Source organism: Bemisia tabaci, chromosome 3, assembly GCF_918797505.1.
Source record: "Bemisia tabaci chromosome 3, PGI_BMITA_v3".
Taxonomy (NCBI): Eukaryota; Metazoa; Arthropoda; class Insecta; order Hemiptera; family Aleyrodidae; genus Bemisia; species Bemisia tabaci.
This window is the reverse complement of record NC_092795.1, coordinates 602,573-626,062: the sequence shown is the minus strand read 5'-3', so window position 1 is coordinate 626,062 and position 23,490 is coordinate 602,573. Positions and strand designations below refer to the sequence as shown.

Below are 23,490 nucleotides of genomic sequence, written 5' to 3'. Positions count from 1 at the left end.
TTCGTGTGGGCATAACTCTCAATAGATCATGATCATATAAGCCGGGTTTTTGAATTAATGCATTAAACAACGTTAAAATATTGATTAGGAGTTACTTTGGTTCTATGTGAAATTTTGATGAGGAAACATTTGTTGTAGGTAATGCTTAAATTCGCACCTTGTCTGCAGTGGTCCATTCCTTTAGGCTGAATAGTGTAGGAAAAATAGTCTCTCATGAAAGAAATAAGATGCTATTCTTGCCCTCAAAGATTGGTCAAAACAATATATCCTTGAGATTGACCCCTCAAAATTTTTATAATTTTGAACTGCCATCATTCGCTATTCTAAGCACCTAGTTACACCTACACACCAACACAGAAATACCCTCTTGGGTTTTGTAATTTTCAGTTGTGGTAGCAGTAGACAAATATTTCATCCTTAGGTATCTCTCTCGCTGTTATTATTCAAATGGTGTTTAGTTTAATCTTAATTTGGTAAACTTTAGTTCACAGGTTTTAAAGATGAAAATATATAGCAAAAGCAAAAGAGCAGTTCGCTTATACCCAAAAAGAATCTTCATCTAGCCCTCTCTGCACAATGAGGGACCCCCCCCCCCCCCCTCTTAAAAAAATAAATTTTAAGCTTATTCAGTTTCTCATTACCTACCTCTAGACTTAGATTCCTGTGGATAGAAAATGTCCCAATGCCCTGTATCCCCAGGTTGATTCCAGGCACATCTCATTAGTGCATTTGCCCTTGCCCCGATACTTAGGTACTCCTAATAGGACATCATTTTGCAATTAGGAACTAAAATTTCTGGCTCAATTTAACAACAACGTTTATACCATTAGTTACCCTATGCACATATGATGTAGGTACTTTTACGGATGAGCCAGAAATTGCAGATCCTAGTTGCAAAAAGTAGTCAGATTGGCCTTTCTCACTTTCCTCTTTGACCCTTTTTATAAGCGCTCTACTGATAATCTAGGCAGCAATCGCAATTTTCTTAAAGCCTCGGCTAAGGCATTGAAGACATAGTAAAAAGAATCTGCACTAAGCTGGTGCACTAAGCACTAAGCTTGGTGGTATTAACACTGTTAATACCACCAAGTTAGTATCCATTCTTCTTTTAACAGCGCCCAACTGTTCTGATTTTACTGACTAAAATTGAATCACAGGAAGTAGGTACTATCACTAAGTATCAGTTCATCAACCAATGAAACATGTGAAGAGCTTTAAAATTGCATAGAATTTAACAGAAGGGAACCAAGTTGACTTCAATTTCGAAAATTGCGCATCTTCATCCAAAAAAAATGCCTAGCTTAACGAGTAGTTTTTTTTCTGTTGAAGAATGATTGCTGCTGAAAGAAAAATTTTGAGTTTGAATTTCCCGCCCTACCGGTCTAAGCGTTGGGTGTCATGTGTCATCACGGTCATCACGCACGGTATTCGCACTCGCACGACGCACATGGTTTGTGTTCGGAAGGTTAGGTTACAATTAGTGAGTCTTGATGAAATTTTGAATTTGATTGATTTTATTTTACCAAAACATTTACTTATTTTTATTCTTTGCCGTGCTGCGAAAAAATATCACTGTCTTCACTTGGAATGTCAAATCACTGGTTGTAGTGTTATAATGCAGAAAGCCACTTCAAGAAACTGGTGATCCGCCTTTCGGATGTTCATCCTCAGGTTCTTCAACACAGGAGCAAGCGATCACAATCGATCATGGTTTGCTATCTATCTCAGAAAGGCGGTGGTAGTCTGATCTCTCACAAACCTTGTTTTTCTTCAAACGCAAAGTAAGTTTTTTTTTTTTGGATGAATTCATCTCCGATCATAGCTTGTTTCAAAGGGAAGAACATGTATTATCAAGAGCGGCCCTGAGCGCTCATGTTTTAGTGACTGCAAAGAATGAACAATGGCTTATAGCTATCAATGCATTCATTTGTAGAATTACCCTGTAATTATTTCCAACAAGGAAATCTCTCTGCCGAGAGGGAACGCAATTCCCTTCCGCAAAACTCTACTTAGACGATGAGGGAAAAATATGCTGTGTTCACTGATAGCAAAATTCAATCAATATCATTATTCATAGTTGAGGGCATTTAGTGATGCTGCTTGTCAGTTGATGTCAGCATCATGTTTTAGTATTTTGTAAGTATGTCTGCGATAGCAAGTAATTAACCTCTGAATTAGCTAGAAATCAGGAAATGAATCCAGGTGAAGGCATTTGTTTACTTTCATCTGTTAGTGTCAGTTGACTAATTCATGTCTCTGCTTACGGCAACGGCGTTGCTCACAATGTTGCTGCAGATAATCCTCTGTCACTATTGGTCGGTTGCAAACGGAGAGTAAACAAGTGCCAACTTAGCTGATGCATGGAAGAAATAGCCTATGTCAACAGAAGCGAAAGCCACCGCCATTTTTACGTCATCAAATCAAAACTGAGCCAATCAGTACTGTTTGCTTCTGCAGTATGTCAACGTCACGGAGAGGCTGAATAATAATGGATACAGAGGTTTTTAGGCATGAAAAAGGATTTCTTACACTTATTTACCATTAATGCGGAAGAGTACTGTATAGTTTACTGAAACTTTACATTTCGTCCCAATTTTATAATCGTAGGTTAGCATCAAATAAGGTTTCAATAAGTACGATGATTGACCCACCCTGGGAAGAAAAATGTTAACATTGGTTCGTTTGGAGCTTTCCCTTCTGTTGATATAGTCTATTTATTCTATGGCTGATGGCACCTCTAAAAGTAGGGTAGAAGCATACTTCGTATTTTAACTACTACTTACTACTACTTGAAAACCCTTTTGGATGACTATCAAGGCCAGTCAAAACAGCGTACTCTGAATGGATCACCAGCCAGTATCGGCCGGTATCGGTATCGGTAAGGGCCATTTTTGTCCCTAGAGCACATCATCTAACTAAAACCAAACCAGGGTTAACATGTGTCCTAAAGCCTCTTTGATAATATATCAAAAGCTTGTTTTAGACAAGACGATGTGCTTGGTGTCACAAATGCCTTGAAGTGATAGAAAAACATGCATCTTTTGCTAAAATGTGCCTACAGACCTTTGTTCAGGCAACTGTCTAACACGTATCCAGTGGCCTATGGACCAAATCATGATTATCTCCGTAAACTAGATTGAGTCAACTCGAAAACCCCGCGTAAATTTCCAGATCCTGGGGAGGGGGGGAGCTTTTATCTATACCCCGCCTTTATTTAATAATGATGATGATGATGATATTAAAATAAGAAATAAAAAAAACAGCAACTAGTTCTAGTTGTAAAACTGTTATACCCTCAACAATTTTTTGTGATTGTTAAATTTATGTATTTTCTCTTTCTTTTTCATCTGTGAAACTATTTGTATCTACCCATCTATCTTGCTTAATGGCCATAAATAGCAACTAGACAGCCACCACACTAGCCCTTGGCTCATGGTAGCTGGATATGTAGTTCTTAAAAAATGTAAAATTTTTAATGAAACGTAAGTATCTAAATAATTAAATCTATACCTACTTAGTTTTTGTAAGTTACATTTGTTTGCTGTCTTTTGCAGATGTTTATATTATGGATGGGGATCAACTGTCAGAGAATATAATGCTGAAACTGGTGATTTGGTGAGAGAATTTCAACTAACTGACATAGTCCCGATCATTCCGGACAAAATAATTGGACTTTCGCTCTATCCAGGGTCGAAAGATGAGTTAGTTTCTGTATCTGAGAAAGGTGAATTGATTGTTTGGAATTTGAGTTCACATCAATCAAGTCGATACACGGTAAGTTAAAATAACTGATATTTTATTTTTTTTTGAGTTGCAGAAAAAAAGGGTAAGAGAAAGGTGAGGTTGAGGAAGATATCTTGAGGTGAAGTTTCTGAAGAAAGATTATTCATTGTTTACATCAAAATGAAGTGGTAAAATTCTGTAAACAATTAAGAAATTTGAAATTCAATAGATTTTCTCATAATCTTGAAAAGTTGTGCCAGTATGGTCTCAACTTTAAGTTTTTCATTGAGCGTTAGAGTTGATTTCGCAAAAAAACTAGTACACATGCATGAAGTTTCTCTTAATTGTTCAAGCAAGAACATCTAATTTAACACAAACTTTATTTCAAAACAATTATGTTAGCATCAGAGGTGCAGCAAATGCTTGATCACGCGCCCGGGCCTTGCCACATTTTCCAAAAAATTCCATTTTTCCAAGTCTCTTTAACCAGTTTCTACTTTCTAAGTCTTAATCAAGTGATTACTTTCTCATTATAACCATCAGCAATGGGAGTCTGAGGGTTTTTAAATTTGTACTAACTTTAATGTATTTTAGTTTCTTCGTCAAAGAAGGGGTTGAAACTACCCCAAAACGCTCCAGACATTTTGTTTAGTTTGTTTTCTAGCCTTGGCTGTTTATTTTCGTTAATGAAATAAATTTGTTACATTACTTTCTAATACTATACTTTTTCAGAAATTACTTTTGAAGAAGAAGACTGACGTTGTAGTCCATTTTGTGATCGTTCCAAGCTGCACTGATTATTCTCGATCAGATATTTTTCTGACAATTACTGATCCCTGCAGCAGAGGGAAGAAAAAAGCTTATGTGGCGCAATTTTGCGAAGAGTCTGGGCAAGCCTTATGGACGACTTATTTAGGGTGAGATCTCTAAGCATGTTATTTTTGTGTATGTAGTATCTGATCTGGTTTCTCGTAGACTGATTTAGTGACCACTTCATTTGATGTCTAGTCATGGAATTACACTGTCTGATAAAAGCGCAGCCAAATGATCAAGTATTATTTCTTACTCTATTATGGCAACTAGGAGCTACTGTTGGAAAAGCAAAAAGTTAAGGTAGCCAAATGGGGTATTTGTGTGCTCAAAAATCAGACATCATACATCACGGTCAACATGGCGGAAGGATCTTTAGTGGAAAAATACTCAGTAACACTGAGCTGTGTTGTTTACTGGAATGAGTTACTCTTCGAAAGCAAGGTTGTCCTTTCATGGTACTTACCCTTTCCATTACCAAGCTGGATTCTGTGTGGGCAATGTGTGCATGCCTCACAACAGATATTTAATGAAAGGGTGAAGAAACATAGTGGCAGAAGCAGTGCAGGGGTTTGGTACCCCCTTTGAAAACTTAAAAGTATACCAATTTTTATATGTTGGCTCAGTGTATTCTAGGTAAGACTCTAATTTAAAAAAATCATTCTTATTTTGTTTCAGAACAAACTTTTCAACTAAAAGTATACATGTCGGAGGCACCAAAAATAATCAGTTTCTTGCTTCCATACAGCAAGAGCGTCTTTCTGTAGTTGATTGTAAAACAAAGCAGCAAGTAACGTAAGTTTTTTTCTCAACAAATCATCAATATTTTCTTAAATTAAAGTTTTTCATTGTTAGCCTTGACTCCCATAAAAATCACAAAATTCAAAACTAAGAAACTCTGGGCATTTATTGACACTTTTTTATTCATTTTTAGACACAAGAAGTACATAGGCTGTCCAAAGAGTAATGCAATGATCAACTTTTAGAGTGAACGGAAAAAGCTAAAAAAAATCCGTGTACATATTCTTGTTGATGGAGCACAAAAAAATAAATAGAGACCTTGTTGAGCTCTTTTGGTTTAAAAATTGACCAAGGTATGACGTTTCTTCCGCAGCATATTGAGAGACCGCCTCCAGGATTTTAGGGATACTTTTGGAGAAGAAAAGAACAAGCCAGCGAAAAATACTGCTTCTGTCTAAACAATCGTCCTTGTACACTTCTTTCATTTTTTATACATATCATTTAACAACAATCCACCCTGAAAACAATAGTAGATGACGTAATGTTGTTATTTATATGTAATCTCAACGTTTTGTTTGCACTCAACATTGGGAAAAAGATGAGCAAAATTAACCACGTGACAGACCAGCCGACTCGGTTGCAATTATTTTCTCACACATAATATGTTGCCAAAATGTTGCAACTGCCTCGGCAAGCAGTGTTGCCAAACCCTCCCTTCATATTACCAATTTTATCTCGAAGTGTATTTTGTAAAAGATCAAACTTAATGTTGACTTTTTAAGACTTTTTGCAGGGATAAGTACCCCTAAAGTCCAGAAGGCGGTCTCTCAACTTGCCACGGGACAAACGTCTTATCTCTGTCAATTTTTGACCAAAAGAGCTCAACGAGGTCTTTTTTTATCGGTTTTTACTCTGTATACACGAATATGTACATCGATTTTTTCTTTTAGCTTTCCGTTTGCTCTAATTGTCACTCGTTCTTTTCTTTTCAAAAAGTACCCCTCAAATTCCGGAGGCGGTCTCTCAACATGCCACGGGAGGAATGTCATATCTTGGTCAATTTTTGATCAAAAAAGCTCAACAAGGTCTCTATTTATCGGTTTTTACCCCGTCTACACGAATATTGGTATTGATTTTTTTAGCTTTTTCCGTTCGCTCTGAAAGTTGATCATTGCATTAATTTTTGGACAACATATGTATATATATTACTTTTTTCTGATTGACTTAAGGGCATCCTTTCTGAAATTAATGCATTTGTTTTAATGTTATTACCTGATTTATTTTTTCGTCCTGGTTATCTTAAATTTCTTCTATTCAAGTAGCGATGTACATTTCGGAACACCTTATTCCATCTTCAGGCCACACATATTTCACTAGCACTATAATCCGTGCGCATTCGAGTTTCGAGAATACTTTAAAATGTTAAAAACCAAAAAATAAAAATAAAACTACACATAGACTAAAATTGACTGAGAACTGTACGAGGCGCGACTGATTTATTGATAGATAGTGCTAGTGAAATATGTATGGCCTGAAGATGGAATAAGGTGTTCCGAAATGTACATTGCTACTTGAATAGAAGAAATTTAAGATAACCATGACGAAAAAATAAATCAGGTAATAACATTTATCAAACCTGGAAAAATCAAATAACATTTGTTTTAAATTGTACGGCCCTCAAAATGTGCATCTCATTTTACTTTTAGTCATTTGATTGGGAGTGAAAGATACTTCACTTGCGTTGTTTGCCATCCCACCGAGCAGTGTATTGCTACAGGAGACAATACAGGGCGGATATTGTTGTGGCACAACATCTTCAAAAGGTATCCTGCGCAATCGGTGTATCATTGGCACACTCTTCCTGTTGTAGATGTGATATTTTCAGAAAATGGTGAGTGAGTAGGTAATCTTCGCTATCAAACCATTTCACACTTGTAATACCAGTCTTGATGAGGCAGAATCTGCTCCACTCAAGCAGAACCAGTTTTCCCAAAGGTGTCATTTGCAAAATGTGGACTTTGCTTGAAACCTTTTTTTGCAGGCATGGTCATTGGACCTCTAGAGAAGGTACGAATTTAAACATTCCAGCGTCAGCTCTCCTTTCAAAATTTTGCATGGAATATAATTTGTACAGCGAAAATTACTGACTTTTACTCCCAACCTAGATATTTTTTAACATCTTTATTCAGCATTGATTACAAAAAATTTGAATATCCTCCTCACATGAAAAACCAGAGTCTGCTTGAATCAAGTTGCACACTACAACGATTTTGGCAGGCTTCTTAATAAGCAGTGTTTTTTTCCCACCCTGTGTTGTTCAAAATCCGAACAAAGTGCAGTAGCCGAGCCAAGGTGCCAAGATTGAGGTTGTCATATTTTCATGCTGAAAAGACTGGAACATTAATGTTAAGCGTACGGTCAACACAAGTAGATTATGATTTTTTTCTAATGAGCAGGAAGTTGGAATCTCCGCTTAGAAAAAGATTAATAAACCCAGTTAGGAGTTACTTTCAGTAATTTTTGTTCTACAAATAATATTCCAAGTGAAATTTTGATGAGAAAACTTATCATAATACTTCAATGTGCACCACTTCTAATCGTCCATTCTGCTGTTTCTGCAGCTCAGTGAGCCATGCCAGAAAATTGTCTTATAGATGACCATACTAATAAACCTTTCTCCTCACTAAGTCGGCTCAGCCCACTAATTTTTACTGCAGTCCATTCTCTCTTTGAAAACTGCTTTACTTCTAATGACTCTGCACAAGAAGAAAGTCTCGCTACTGTAAGTGGACTGGATCAAAAATTTGATTTTTTTTTTTTTTTTTTTTTTTTTTGCTGAAATTTATTTATCAAACCATTTTTGCTCTTCTCAGGTTCTTCAAAGCATAAAACTTTTTTTTCTTTTTGAGTCATTTTTTTGTAAATCCCAAGTTAGTATCTGTACGCTCTCTTCTACTCCGTATAATCTTTTTGGTGTTACCATTTTTGCAGGGAGTCATTTGTACAGTGGAGGAGGTGAACATGTTTTAGTCAAGTGGAACGTCAGTGACTCTAACGTTAAACATTTTTTGCCGCGTTTACCAGCTCCCATCTCCCATGTTTCAGTTTCTGCAGAGAACACTTTTCTCAGTGTTTCAACAGATGACAATGGTATTTGTTTACTTCTTTTCTACTTCTGAATCAATCTTGCATCAAATTTAAATCTTTGAGAAATACAAGCGTGCAATGAAGAAAATGAAGTCTAGATCTGAAAAACATTGATTCTTGCCCTCCTGATGATAAGGGCTTTAATATCTTTTAGAATTTGCCTGTCTTTTTAATGCGTAAAAGAAAAGGAAAAAAGGGTAAATCGATGATTCATGAATTTATGGATTTTACAAACAATTTTTTCGCAATTAGTGTACCCAGTGGAGAACCACTCTACTATTTTTTCAAATGATGACCTTTGAAAATCTTTTTAGCTTCAAAAAGTAACATTTTTCAGTAACATAGGTTAGCCTAGTACCTTCCTTTATTGTCAGGTGTCGCTGCTTTAAACTTAATCCATAAAAATTGTTTGTTATTGTAATGAGCTCTCAGTGTCCTCTATCTAAGCACTGTGTTTAATGTATACAGGCATTCATATTTTGGATTCCAAGTTTCATCGTGTTTCAATCATTCAAGGCTTATCTTGGAATATATCTCCTGTGCCGGGTATGTCAATTTTTCCAGCAGGATTGAATTATGACCCGCGAACTCAATCTTTAGTTGTCAACGGGAGATCTGGCCATCTCCAGTTCTATTCTCCACAACATTTCAAACTGCTGTTTCATGTAAGTATGTGCCATAAATTACTCTCTTAAAATTACAGGTTCAGTATCAAGAGATGGCTGACACTTAAGTAAAGCCCCCAGGTGCATCTTTCAAAAAGTGCCAGAATTAATTGGCTCGTTGTTCAGTCCAATTTTTATCCTATTATGCTCTCCAAAATTTTAAAGACATAAACTTGACAACAGCAAGAAGAAAGTTCTATTCCTTTCAGAGCTATTTCAATGGAGATTCAGGGGTGCAGATAATTTCACCAGCTAAAAAACTGAATGTTTCATTATATGTCGTGAAATTGTTACTAGATTGTAGATTTTAGTAAAAAACAGCTTAGTCAGAGGAGTCATAGATTAGATCAAAGTTGTAAATATTCCAAGCAGATTTTTTCCAAAAATTTCCTAAAATGAATTCTTCAAGTTTTTAACATTGAACTTTTGTTTGAGGGTTGCCAGTCAAGGAAAACCTGGGAATGACAGGGAAAATGATGAAAGTGTCAGGGAAAAATTGTCCATCGCTATGACACTTGTTATCCAAATAAAAGCTCTTGTTTCCTCTCTCTCCACTCGGAATTCTCATTTTCTGCAATTTTTTTCGGCATCCTGTGAAGATCAAAGATGAATCCTGGCCACTAAATGAAACAATAATGTGTTAGAAATATTGCAAAAACTTCTCATCTCCATCATTGCATAGAATCTCACACTCAAGCCATGGATGGACGAGTTTTTGAGTGTCTAATAAAAGGAGATGGTTTTGTGGTTGGAAATCGGTGGAGCAGTAGGGAAACCCCGTTTTTTTGTTTAACATTACTCATTTCCTCATTTGGGTTTTCAGTTAGACGTCACTATGATGAACGTAGTAAGTCAGCTGCGAGATGAAGTCATCTTCAATCCAGAGGTCACAGCCGTAGCATTCAGTTCTGATGGCTTATGGCTTGGCACAGTGCAACAGCAATATCATTCAAATGATTGCTCTGACTGTACGCTAAGGTTTTGGAATTATGATCTTGCCAAACAAGAGTAAGTATCAGTCAAATTTTGTTTTAGTATTTTGACCGACCTCAAGTCGTTCCCGAAAATTTCAGAGACAGCCTTCATATTCAGTCCAGATATTTCAATTTTTTTGCCGAAAAAATGATCTTTCATGAGAAAACCAGTAAACATACATCCATCTTACTTTCAGGATGACTTCGTCATTCTGTCTGAAACTCCTACCAAAAAAAATGAAGCAAACTGGTCATCTGTTTTCTTCTAATAGAAAATTTTGTAAAATTTTTAGGGCTGTGCAAGCACTCAATATTTGAGCTTGGCTGGAAGGTTAGGTTCAAGCTTGAAGTTAAGTGGAAAGCTCAAATGGACGTATTTCTATCAAATGGAACTATGTGCATTATGATGTGAGCCCTGTTATGCACATATTCTTATGGGTCTCAGGGCTCATGTCATAATGCACATAGTTTTGCTTGATAGAAATATGTCAAAATGAGAGAAAATGAACGAGCCTTAATCGAGTTTGAGACTTACCTAAAAAAAATTGGAGGGAAAACTGAATTAGAGTTTCCAAAATAAATTTTATTTCTCAGAAAATAACCTGATCATTCATGATTTTAGCGAGTTGTGATCTCCACCTCCACGATGGAGCAACAAAAGAATTGGAGGGAATCAAATAAAAAAATTGATGATCCTTTAAAATAGACAAGTTCAAAGCGAAATGAAGGGACACAATGTACTTAATAAAACCGTAAAAAAATGTATCTTTAAATTTTAAGAAAGCTCGAGATTCACTCGAGCTTAATCCTTTTCACAAGCTCAAAAAAAGCTCAAGCTGGGCTTGCTTGAAAAAGTCTTAAACAGCTTGAACTCGGCTCGAACCAAAAAAATCAGGCTTGCACACACAGTTGCACAGTCTGCTCAGCCCTAAAAATTTTGATACTTGCGTCCTTGCAGTTGCCATCAGCAAAGGTTTCATCATTTCTCTCCTCAAAAATGTTCAACTGGTGAAAAAGAATGTTCTTGTTACATATCTTCAGTTTATCCTTTTAACTCCTTGCCTGTTTGTTTGCAGGTACCTTTTGAACTCCTCCATAGAATTAGAAAATTTTGGTCTCATAAAGAAAATAAGCTTTCAGCCCTTGACTTCAAAGACGTCTCCTTCCTACCTTGCAGCTACTCTCGGCACTGATTGCAAGTTTCGAATTTGGACTTTAGCTGATGACAGCTCAATTTACAGTAAGTTTTCCTCAACTTCATTTCTTCAGACGGGCAGAAAGAAATATTTCACCCAGGAATCAATAAAAAAATTAGTGTGGTCTAGAAAACATGCTTTGTCGCAAACAACTTGTTTGTCTGTCTTCATTCTCCTGAAGAGAAGGAAAGAAAGACAAGAGCTTATTTGATTTATTGGGTTGCATCAGCATACAAAACTTTTCTTTTGGCTCGAGGAAACATTATTTTTTGTAGGGCTTGTAAAGTACAAGACTGAATACTACTGCTCCACCACTCAGACTGAAGGGTTTCAAGGATTCTCATAATTTGTGCAATCTTGTGCAGGGAAGTATGGCTTTTCTTTTTCTTTGTCTGGAAACATTTCGATATTCTCATCCATCTGAACGTATAATTTCAGAGGAAAAGCAAGCATGGCATTGTGAAAGTATCGGATATTATCATGATTTATCTGCTCAAGACATGAGTTTCTCAAGTGATGGATCATTACTCGCTGTCGCTTTTGGACCCAGTCTCACACTGTGGGATGTGGACACAAACATCATGAAATCAAGTTTGACATACTCAAAGGATCATCTAAGGTAAGTTGTACCTCCAGGTACAGTAAGTCACGTTCCTTGTATATTTAATCATGCTCTGCGATTTTTAATACTTGATTACTTTTATCAGAGCCAGTTGAATTGGGAGAGAATATGGCTGTAACATAAGCTTTTTCTCTTTTGATTCATTTCTGGAGAGTATGATGCTAATTAGAAGACCTGTGTTTTTCCATCATTTTTGGCCGCCTTTGCGATCGTTTCGACCCACCACTCGATACAATAACCGAGTCCCTTAGTTCCTTACCGAAAAGTGACTACCGCGAACTTCTGAGATTTTCCAAAGCGTGTAAAAAGTTTACTAATCCGCCAATAATTATGATTTAAAGACAATAGCTCCTTAGCTCCCAGCGAGGCGGCGGCCGGCCGCCGGGACCCTAATTACTTTCGCTTGATTAACCATTTCACCGTCTCGCTAGGGTTCGTCCAGTTTTAAAAAAAATTGTTTCGCGCGTACGTAGCAATTTTTTCCTTTCTCTCCGTTAAAACACGAATTAAAAGAGGTCTCATTCATAATGTCTCATGATGTTGCCGCGGACTTCTGACTGTGTCCACACATGGTTTCTGTTCAGCATATCGATACAGAAGTATATTTTCAGGTAGAATCTAATTTTCATGTCAATGAGTCGACATATTCCGACTTTTTCGACTTTATACGGAAAATTGATGGTTTTTCAGGATTGACTTTACTTATTATCGTTTCATGAAAAATAAATGCACCCAATATGACTATAGCATATTGACTTTTACATTTATGCACTCACGAAATTGATTTGTAAATTCATTGAGTGGGTACATCAACCTGGTATATCAAGTTTCTGCAATTTTTTACGGCAAATCGGTAGATTTTCTGGATGTAGATTGTTTTCTTTCAATTCATAAATGAATGAAGCATGGACATGGTTGAACATCTTTGCATGGAAAGACGTTTAAAATAACAAAATTAAGATATATTTAATGCAATTGCATTTATATCGAGCCAATTTATTTTCAATAATAAAACGGGATTTATACTACCGGTGATTTGGGGTGAGCCCCAAAATACTTTTAAATCGACTTTATCTTTCAGGATTTAGACGGAAAATTTCCCTTCTTAACTTAAATTACTCCGTAGTTTTTTTCTTCAAGAATCGGATAAGATTTTGCTTGAGGCAGATCAAAAAACTCGTTTGAATGGCTTTCTACATTCACAATACACGGTCTTGTCAAGGTGCGTCGTTGACCTCGCAGTGTTGGATCGTGAATTCTCTTGTTGTGCTGCTTGCCTATTTTGAAATCTCTGTAAATGAAAACTAAAGGGGTTGATATGTGTGAGTTAATGACGCGCCTTATCAACACATTGTGTTGAAGAGACAAAAAGAGTTTGTAGGTTTGATGAGTTATTTTTCCAAAAATATTGAAAACTCGCGAGCTCTTCGCCGTAAATTCACAAAATTTTATAGATAACTATCTGCCTAGGCATTTGACAAAATGCCCGATTTCACTATTTGCCTGCGACAGATGTACTCACTATAATTTTTTTGTGATGGAGTATTTCTTCCTTTAAGGTCTTCTGTGGTGCTACATTGCAGTTTTCATGGTGGATAATGTGTTTTCTGAGTTAGATCAATATTATGAGGAATCATACTTATAATTATTGTTTCAAAATTATGAAAACGGAAAACGGTTAAATGTTCCTAAAAGTAAACATGAACAATAAGTGGAAATGCTTTGAAAATAACTTTCTCAGCTGTAAATTGGTTAAAATAAGAAAATACATGCGTAAAGCACTAATCACTTCCTTATTTTAAATCTTTTTTCAGAAATGACTGAAAGGGAGAAGAGGAGAATGCAACCTCTCTTCTATAACGTTACTGAACAGTGGAGCGACTATAATTTTTGCCGTTAGAAGTGGCTTTTTGTGGTGTAAATGTGCTCATCCTCGATTTAAAAGTGGAAAAAAAAAGAAAAAACTTATTTCAATGACATGCCAGAAAATAGAATTTTTTCCCCCGGCCCTCCTTACATTTTAAATCATAATGAAAATGTCTCTTGTCTCTATTTGTTGCAGCCGTGTGGAATTTGCTCACAATGAATGCAGCCATTTAATCATAGGAACAACCGAGTCACTGCTGATAGTCTGGGATTTACTGTCGCTTTCTGTTCTTTGGATGGTCCCTGTTAAGGTTTCTCTGTTGATAACAGATCCGTACTCCAATCATGCAACTGTTATCACCAAAAGAAATCACGGTAAGATTGAGTTTACTGCTTCCCATTAATTCATAAGGAGCAAAATGGCAGTGGACCACTAGATAAAGTGCGACTTTAAGCAATATGGTATATCGATTGCTGAAGTGTGACACCTTGTATCTCCATTTAGGTGTTTCAAAATCTCCTGTATTTATTTTTCTTTTTTGAAAAGAAACAAGTCAACTTTATCGTTTCAAATTTACACAGAATATTCTACCAACAGAGAAGAAAAATCAATGAAATTTTCAAGAAATTGGGTCGACCAGTCTTCCACAGGGAAAAAAAATGATGACTGGAAGTCTATAACGTCGTAAATTGAGGTGTGTGGTCTTGCACTTAAGCCATTGGTACTTGCTCTTATCAAATTTTCATATAGAACTCAATTCGCTCAACAGAAATAATTAAAATCAACTCCTAAGTAAAATATTTCTTGTTTTACAATGCGTCAATTCTAACCTCTCGCTCATGAAAAAACAAAAGTCTTCGCAAGTCAAATCATGCACTAAACATCACCATAACAGTCTCTGCTGTATGAGAATATGGTAGGCAATCTCAATCTTCACGCTTTGCCTCAGCTGTTGCACGTAGTTAACACTTTGAACAACAGAAAGTGGAGAAGGATCATTGCTCGATTGAGATGCCTGCCAAGACCATAGTAATGTGCAATTTGATTCAAGTAGACTATTGTTTTTCTTGTGAGCATGGAATACAAATTTCAATCAAAAACTCAAGCTCAATTCACAAAGTACCCTCAAATAATCGAATGAAGAAGAAGAAAAAACGAGTCAACTAACTCATTATAACTATATTTGTTTTTTGTCGCACCTACTTCAAGTACAGTTTGATAATCAGCCATTTCCTGTGTTTCAGTTTTTGTATTTGAAGTGACGTCTTCGACACCAGTTTACTACCAAGAAGATATTTGTGATAAAAATGAAACTGTACTATCAGCTCTACATTTGCCTTATTCAACTCATGAGGCTTTGGATAAGTCAACTCCTTCATGGCTACTTCATTCTCAGATATTTTTCCTGACATCTGGAAAGGTATTTCCTTTTCTAATTTTCTGCTGATATTCCATTATTGAAAAAGGGGGAGTACATTTAACAAAAAAAAAAAAAAAACTCCCTCTCTCAATTTGACACCATCATCTTATTTGAAATATATTGATCAGAGTCAAGAGTCAAACCAAAAAATTAACAGGCCGATTCAACATCTTTGATGCCAAAAATGTTTGTGATGATTTCGGAATTTTGACAACCACCAGAATTGATCAAGCGTTGCATTTTGAGTGAATTGAGTGCAAAAAAAAAAGAGAAAAAAAAAAAAAAAAAAAAAAAGTAATGGAGTGGAAAACCTCGATACTATTCCTTTGATTTAAAGACTTTTTACAACAATGATTTTCGCCTGTCCTGTCTAAATTTCTGAGATATATATATATATGTTAGCGTTAAAGTATGTAATCCGTTAATGTATACATTAACTAGTTAAAGTATACATTGACTGAAACGGCCAGTTAAAGTGTAGAATTTTTGTGGGTTGCACACTCTAGCTAGTTATTCTATAGAATAACGGGCGGCTCACAGGTAAAGTTTGAAAGAATTAAGTCAAATGATCAAAACAAAAACGATGCACGAACTGAATGTCCGTTATAAAAACATTACTCAAGCCCAAGTTAAAATTTTTTAGACTTTAGTGAAACTTGTCAGGTTAAGAAGAACGTCATGAAAAGGGGCATTGTTGTAAAACCTATAATTTTTCCCCACGTAAATAGTCGCTGTCAATTACATTTGATTGAGTTGCAGTCGCATCCCGATGGTGAATTCAAATTTATTTTTAATTATCAAGACTATCTTTCTAAACTCGTCAGTTTGCGAGCTTTAAAGACAAAAACAGCAGATGAGGTTGCGTACAACTTGCTAGACATTTTCACGATTTTTGGAGTCCCAGCAGTATTACAGTCGGACAACGACCGGGAAATTTGCAATTCAGTGATAGAGTGTCCGAGGGAAATATGGGCTGAATTAAAAATTGTGCACGGTAAACCGAGACGTAGTCAGGGTCAAGGGAGTGTAGAGAGGGCAAATCAAGACGTCAAGAATATGGTCTTTGCATGGTGTAAAGACAACGGAACAACGAAATGGAGTCAAGGTCTGAGATTTGTCCAATTTCAAAAAAACAGGGCCTTCCATTCGGGTATCAAAAGGAGCCCTTTTGAGGCGATGTTTGGATGTCCTCTGAAAGTGAGGCTCAAAGATTCCTCCCTTTTTATTCTTTAACTGACACGTCCCAGTTAATCTATGAATTAACTAGTTATTCTATAAAATAACTAGTTAAAGTGTGTAATAAAAATCTAATTACACACTTTAACTGGCTGCTTCAGTTAATGTATACTTTAACTAGTTAATGTATACATTAACTGAATTACATACTTTAACGCTAACATATATATATATATATATATATATTACACACCAATTATATTTATTATTTCTTTTATTTTTTTTTTAATCACACCATTGCAACAAGGCTTTACTTTAGCTGATAGTTATTTGATTTCCGGTTACAATTAAAAATAATTTAAAACTTTGCACATTTTTCAAGGAATTTAAGTGGTCAAAAATAATGCAAACAGTCACGGGGTTATCAATCCTGCGGACCCCAGCTGGTAGCCCCTGCCTTAAAAGGGGTAGTGGAGATGGTCACCTGCCTCTGGGTTTATGAACCACCCACTAAAAGGGCAAACAGAAAAAAAAAAGAAAAAAAAATGCATTGTTACAAATGAGCAACACCATGCCATAGAGGGTTCATATTATCATAGAAGAACCTTGCAACGTCACTGAGAGATCAGTGGCTATTGATTTATTTTGATCAAACTTTGATTGGTTAATTTAAAGTTTATTTTATTTTTTTCCTTACGTTTTTTTGTTAGAAATTATTTGCCATTGAACGGTCAGGCACGGAATCAGACTCGAGCAACATGCCGTCTATCCCAGAATCCTTCAACCTTCCGTTGACACCTTTCCAAGCCCTCGTTGCCACACTGAGTAAATCTGATGCCCAGAAAGCTAAACCTCTTCATCATGTACAGTTCGGCCAGCCGGCAGAAGCAGCTGTTCGCAAGGTAAGAGTTTACTTACCGTCCTTTTCATTTCAATACTTTGTCTATTCTGTACTCTCTACTGGACCGGCATACATCGATTTTCTTTACTCCAGCTCATTTTTTTCTTTTACGCAATGTGTCCTATGGACAGAAGCAAGAGCTACAGCATTATCCGCCTGTGTAGCTTTAACGCGCCCACTACCACTGAGGTGGACTTCATCTGCTTGCCTATTGTAGGATCATTTTGGTCCCATTCTTGGAGGAGCTTGCCATCTCCAGGGCTGATTTTGGCCAGACTGTGCTTTTTTTTTCATATATGTGAGTTTTTGGAGACAAAAATCATGTACCCTTCCGAACCCGTTATTATGTTATGCTTTGATGTGGTTGTCAAATCATCGTAAAACCTTGCCATAACTTTTGAAAGAATGGTCCTTCATTCAGTTTCTATAATAACTGGGGATGCAAAAGAGATAGGAAAGGGGAGTCATTAACTTTTTTCTCCTTTATGTAACATTTGTTTTTTCTTGGCGTTAGTTTATTGTTTAACTCTGACAGAAAAACTGACGGAAACTTGAAGTTTAGGTGTACAATTTTTCAATATAATCTGAATACTTAAACTAAATTACTGCTGCCCTAGTTCTAAAGATGTAGTAGGTATAACTTAAGACACCAACTGAATTAAAAAACATTTACTTCACTATATTTTTTAGATGTACTTAACCAGAGGTCTCTGGTACATCATAAGTACTGTGAATTGTGTGCCGCCATTTTTGACAATTTTCTCATCATCTTGAATTTTTCTCTCACCATACTTTTCGTCTGATTGCCCTAGCTCTGTTGAAATTGTCTTTGATTAAGAATAAGTAAATTTTAAGAATTTTCTGAAAAATTCACAGCTAATTAGAAAAATGCCAATGTGCACCTCAGTGCTTTAGTGCATTATGCTGAGATCATGGTTTGACATCAGATGGATATGTAAAAGGTTTCCTCCATTTCCTCTGATGTAGTCAATATTTTGTTTTATTAAACAAACGCCAACTCCGACAACGTTTTATCAAGTCCAGTTTCCTGTAACGTAGGCAGTGCCATTGAGGAATTTGCCGCATGTTTTCCACTTCCTAGAACAAAAACAAAACATAGTTTTATACCTTGCATTTATGTGTTCATAACACTGGCCGGTTTGCCAAAGTTTCGGTAACTGTTTGCACAGTTTTGAAACTAATTTTTTTGTATTACATCTAAAAAGGAAGAATCAGTTTGTACTTCTACTATGACTAAGTTGGTGAGAGGTAAGAGGTTGATAAATGTCAAAGGTTAGCAATAACAACCCCTTCTCACCCTCCTTGCCGCATTGAGGAAAAACGCTGTATGTACATCCAGAAGTTGCAAAATTTTCCCTCATTCAACATTCATTTTAGAGGAAAATTATGTATACATATTTTCTTTGAAATTTTCAGATGTGGTTGGTTTAATTGCGAAAGAAACTCTTTGCAAACTCTAGTGGAAATATCCATAAGTTTCCTTAAAAATTCTTGTTTTATCGACAGAAATTTGGCAATGTCTAAAGGCTCATATGGCGTTTTTTCTTAGCAGGGCAGCGCTCTCACCAAGAATTGCAGCCATTTGTTTGGCTCCCATGAGATTCAATGGCGATACTCTCCCCTCAAAGATACACCAGGGTAGCACTAGAATGAACTCCCAGATTTTTAAAAGTGCAAATTTTGGACGCGATCAACTGCACTTGTCTCATGGGGAAGTGGGGGAGCGGCTAGCACGGACTCGATGTTAGAGCAGCGTTTCCGGTCTGTCAATTGCCCAATATCCTTAATCCAATGCGGACACTGAAGTGAACCGGTTACAGCCAGATTTCAAATCCTTAAGTTTTTAAATAAGGTAACCAACTCGGAGCCGTCCTTCAATAGCGCGGTTTTGTGGCGACGCCCGGATACTTCCACGTCATCTCGAATTTTCTGATTTCTTTCCGTTTATTAGCGTTACCTGTGCGAGTTTCTATCCCAGAAACCACGTATAAGTTCGGTGAGTAAGTAATCGGGACCACTTATGAGTGTGTGCAAAGTCACATGAGTACGCAGATTCCGCTCAGCTAGGTCAATGCTGATGAAACCACAAAAACCCGCCAAATATCCTGAATTCTGACCGTCCATCGAAAAGGGAACTCAAGTTGGAGGAGGCAAAAGTTTCAATATTCTCAGCAATTTTTGTCGTGTATGCTCCACAACGAATCAGATTTCAAACTTTTAACGGACCACTCGCATAAATGGGTCAGTTGCGCTGGTCACAGAATTGTGTTTTCATGCCAGATTCTTGTAGATTAGCTAAAAATATTAAAATTTGTTCAATAATTATTGAACAGATTATAATCTGTTCAAAATATCAACGGAAATATAGTCATTTAAAAGTTCGGTTTTTGACGTCATCCACCGCGGTAGTGACACCCTTGGTTTCTTCCGTCCTGCTCTCATCCGCGTTTCACGTAGAGTAATCAGTGCTAATGTCTGTCTCAAAGACATAAAGGCGGATCGCCAGAAGAAAAAAAATGATGCAAATTCATGCAAACTCTTCGATTGGCAAGAGGATTGGCGGCGAAATCGGTACAAGTTTGAAATTCAAATATAGGGGACTGAATAAAATTGCGTAAAAAAAAAAGTATTCCAAGTTGATTTTTAATCGAATTCCATTACCCACTTATATTTTTTTAAGTTAATTAACTTATTTTTGGTCCGTCATCGACCGATTATTCTCATTTGGGAGTAATGGTCATCTAGCGACAGAGCACAGGGAAGAATTTCATGAGCTACCCTGCGCCGTCCACAGCGCGCATGGCGCACGACCCGCCTTTCATTATTACACTTCATCCAGCGTTGAGAGTTCACTAATTACTTCACACGACCAGTGTGAAATTTTAAAAGTCGAAAATTAAAAAAAAAAAAAAATTACACGATACACGAGTTTCTCCGGCAGGGAGCTCTCCCCGCAAGAAATCGTCCACCACCCGCCTGCCGCGCCGCGCCGGGAGAGCCGCGGCGACGTGCTGCCAGCGCAAAACGCGCTCTGACGCCTACAAACCTAAGGGGCTACTTCACGCATTGCGCAATGCTTGAAGTATCCCTGTAGGTTTGGAGGCGTCATCAGTGCGCGTTTCGAGCTGGCAGCACGCCGCGCCGTGCCGCGCTGCAGCATGTCATAAACTAGCCGACCATTAGCAGGTTAGGGTGTTAAAATGCAGGCGATTTTACATCAAATTCGAAATTAGCGAATCGTAAAACATCAGCAACGAAACTTTCGTGATATTTCAGTCATTATCCGACCTATTTCTTCCTATTCTTGAGTTTGGGACCATCGGCGCTCATGAAATTCTCCCGTGTGCTCAAGCGGTCATCTAGGACTGTAGTGGCCGGTTTGAACCGACAGGACCACCATGAGCAGAATAAAAACTAACTTTATCTGAGATCCTTGCTTGTTACCGAGCCAAAGTAGGTGTATTATACCAAGTCACCGTCCCAACTTTATTTATTTGTTCGTTTTAGTGACTTACAACGAGTTTAGAACAAGAAATGTGCAAAAATCAAGAGTACATAAGTTCAAATCAAATTTTCGTTTGCCGCCATGGATTCCCGCGCTTATTTACACACTCACACAAACGCAGAGCGCCAGGGCTGCAACACTTCTCCCCCGTGTTAGTAGATACGAGTGTTCCGTTTTCATGTCTTTGGTGTGTCTCCTTGACTGATAAAACCAAGGTGGAAGAAACCAAGGGTGTCACTACCGCGGTGGATGACTTCAAAAACCGACTTTTTAAAGGGCGATATCTTGGTTAATATTGAACGTAGAACGTTGCGGTTTAAACAGATCTTAATATTTTTAGCTAATCTACTAGGATTAAGCATCAAAGCACAATTCTGTGACCAGCGCAACCGACCCATTGCCGAAAAATGCACTTGTTAAACCCAATTTGCTCGAGATGGCTCACGAAATGCTCAATTCCAAAAGCTCATATTTCTCAGAAGATCTCAAGGAACAGCATATTATCAAAAAAAAAAAAACTCGAAATTTAGTTGGCGCTGAATTTCTTGGTATTCCGTGTTTGGACCTTTAACAATGGAGCATTTAAAAAACGAGTAAGAAATAACGTACCGAAATAGCCTGAAAATGGGCAAATTGCATAAATGCGAGGAAAGTATAGATTCTGTTGATAAAGCGGGGCGAAAAAATCGATTGAATGTTATCGACTTTTCTGGTTAAAAAAAGCAGTTTTTTGGTGGGATCGGTTAGAGTACCTGTATAGCGAGAGTATGGACAGATCGTCACCTTCCGGGCAAAGTATCACAAGCGCCATGCGACGTTTAAAAATTTCCGCCGCCATTTTATTTTTTTACAGAGAAATTTCTGGTTGAATTTGTCTGAAAATTTCACTGAATTTTATTGGCAGCACAAAGAAAATTCAGTAAAAGTTTTGGACAGCTTCGTTGAACAATTTCTCTGTAAAAAAATAAAATGGCGGCGGAAATTTTTAAACGTCGCATGGCGCTTGTGATACTTTGCCCGGAAGGTGACGAGATGTGAAACTCCGAAAATCCATCAGGCCTTCACCGATGCCTCCGTGAATGAAGTTAGGGCCCAGAAATGCAGCCAACCTATGAATTTCGAATGTCCAGAGCGATTTTTAAATACAATTGTTACGAACCGCCGTTTATAGAGCATGTATTTGGCTTACTTTTAGCATAAATTTACTTATTTTTGCAAAAGAACGCTCATTTATGTACATTCTTGGCCATCTTGGTTAGAATTGAACTCTGTAGGCTGGCAGTGAAATTTTGTGTGTTAGAAGTTGCTCAGAAGGGTGGCTGCACTTTTGGGCCCTAAGCCCTCCATCAAGCGATCTGTCCATACTCTCGCTATAAAGGTACTCTAGGATCGGTCACGAATGCGCACCCTTACTTGGCTAGTGGAAGATGTTGAGGATGGTCTTCATGTCGGGCGCCGTTGGGTAAGTTGGTTGCTCTTTGCTCTTAAATACTGTTGATGATTTTTGTCGACTGTCGCGGCCGCTTATTCCCCTCCAGGACGATGACGCCTTTTCTTTTAGTAGTGTCAAGTTGCTCCTAAACGGCTTATTCAATTTTCATTCATCAACACCCTGGCGCGGCGCGGCGCGGCGCGGCGCGGCGGCAAGTCAAGTGTGGCTGTGGCTGTGCCACTGGATTCTGAGTTGCGGTTGCCAAAGTTATTACACTTTTCATCTCGTCACTCTCTCATTCAGGCCCGCTTCTATCAACTCATGTCACGGACTCTTTCTCAAGTTAAGTTTTGGCAAGAATCTGGCTCAAGATTCTTGAAATCCATAGACAAATCTATAGACAAAGAAGACATAAGGAGTATAGAGCCATCCTATCGCTTGAAATGGGTCCTTCCTGTAGACTAAGGGAGAAAATGATGGACTTAGGAGTATTAAATGGTCTCTCAAGGGTTGCCGTTAGTTAGTCCATTATTTACCTTCTTTTTCCATTGCAACTACTCGCTTCTACCAATAGGATCCCTCCATATTCTTTTTGCCTTCTTTGTCTACAGCTTTGTCTACCGATTTCAACAATCAGCCCGTTGCAAAGGCCACGGAGTTGCTCGACACGAATCCATCGACAAATTTTAAAAAAACCGATGTCGATTTCGATCGAGATGAATCGATCCAAAAATATAAACGTGAAGCAATTGCCAATATTCTATCGATGCCCGGGTTAATTTGTCGATCGATCACAGGTTTTTTCGGTCGATTCTCAGATGTGATTGTCAATTTACGGTTGTTTATCGAATTACGATGTTCATTTTTCTTCACTCCCCTGTAACGCTCACATGTTGCCTCCAAGTTTTTTTTTTTTTTTCATTTTAATTACTCGAGATACGTAATAGATTCTCAACAACAGTATTCAATTAAATGAATGTCTCATCCTCATTTCTTTCTCTCACTGAAAAGACTTGAAATTTTATTCGCCCGTATATTCAACAGTTTTCCATACAATTTTTGGAATCTTAAAGGGAGGGAGGGCCGATCTTAAAGCGTTGAGTTATTATTTGGATTGCATTTTGAAAAAAGGAACCACTAGCATTGCAATGATGCTAAGATTGTGCAACTTCATCTTTTGCAATAAAATTGCGGAAATCGTGAAAAACTATGAAATTTAGATGGTAATTTTTGTCTTAAATTTACAGTTTTTAGCGAGTAAAATAGAAACTATGAATGGATAATCGGGTT

At 37.3% G+C, this 23,490-nt stretch overlaps 1 protein-coding gene across 1 annotated transcript in view; it reads left to right on the top strand.

The window, feature by feature from the left end:
• Positions 1–1,440: 1,440 nt before the first annotated feature.
• l(2)05287 (WD repeat-containing protein l(2)05287) overlaps positions 1,441–23,490 on the top strand; it is a 44,094-nt gene continuing 22,044 nt past the window's right edge. Inside the window, exons 1-13 of the mRNA XM_019053689.2 lie at positions 1,441–1,781; positions 3,555–3,774; positions 4,456–4,640; positions 5,212–5,328; positions 6,981–7,165; positions 8,266–8,424; positions 8,890–9,086; positions 9,910–10,094; positions 11,137–11,300; positions 11,695–11,875; positions 13,941–14,119; positions 14,990–15,165; positions 17,052–17,243. Of these exons, the coding sequence (XP_018909234.2) occupies positions 1,708–1,781; positions 3,555–3,774; positions 4,456–4,640; positions 5,212–5,328; positions 6,981–7,165; positions 8,266–8,424; positions 8,890–9,086; positions 9,910–10,094; positions 11,137–11,300; positions 11,695–11,875; positions 13,941–14,119; positions 14,990–15,165; positions 17,052–17,243 (2,214 nt within the window). The 5' untranslated portion in view covers positions 1,441–1,707. The remainder of the gene's footprint in view (positions 1,782–3,554; positions 3,775–4,455; positions 4,641–5,211; positions 5,329–6,980; positions 7,166–8,265; positions 8,425–8,889; positions 9,087–9,909; positions 10,095–11,136; positions 11,301–11,694; positions 11,876–13,940; positions 14,120–14,989; positions 15,166–17,051; positions 17,244–23,490) is intronic.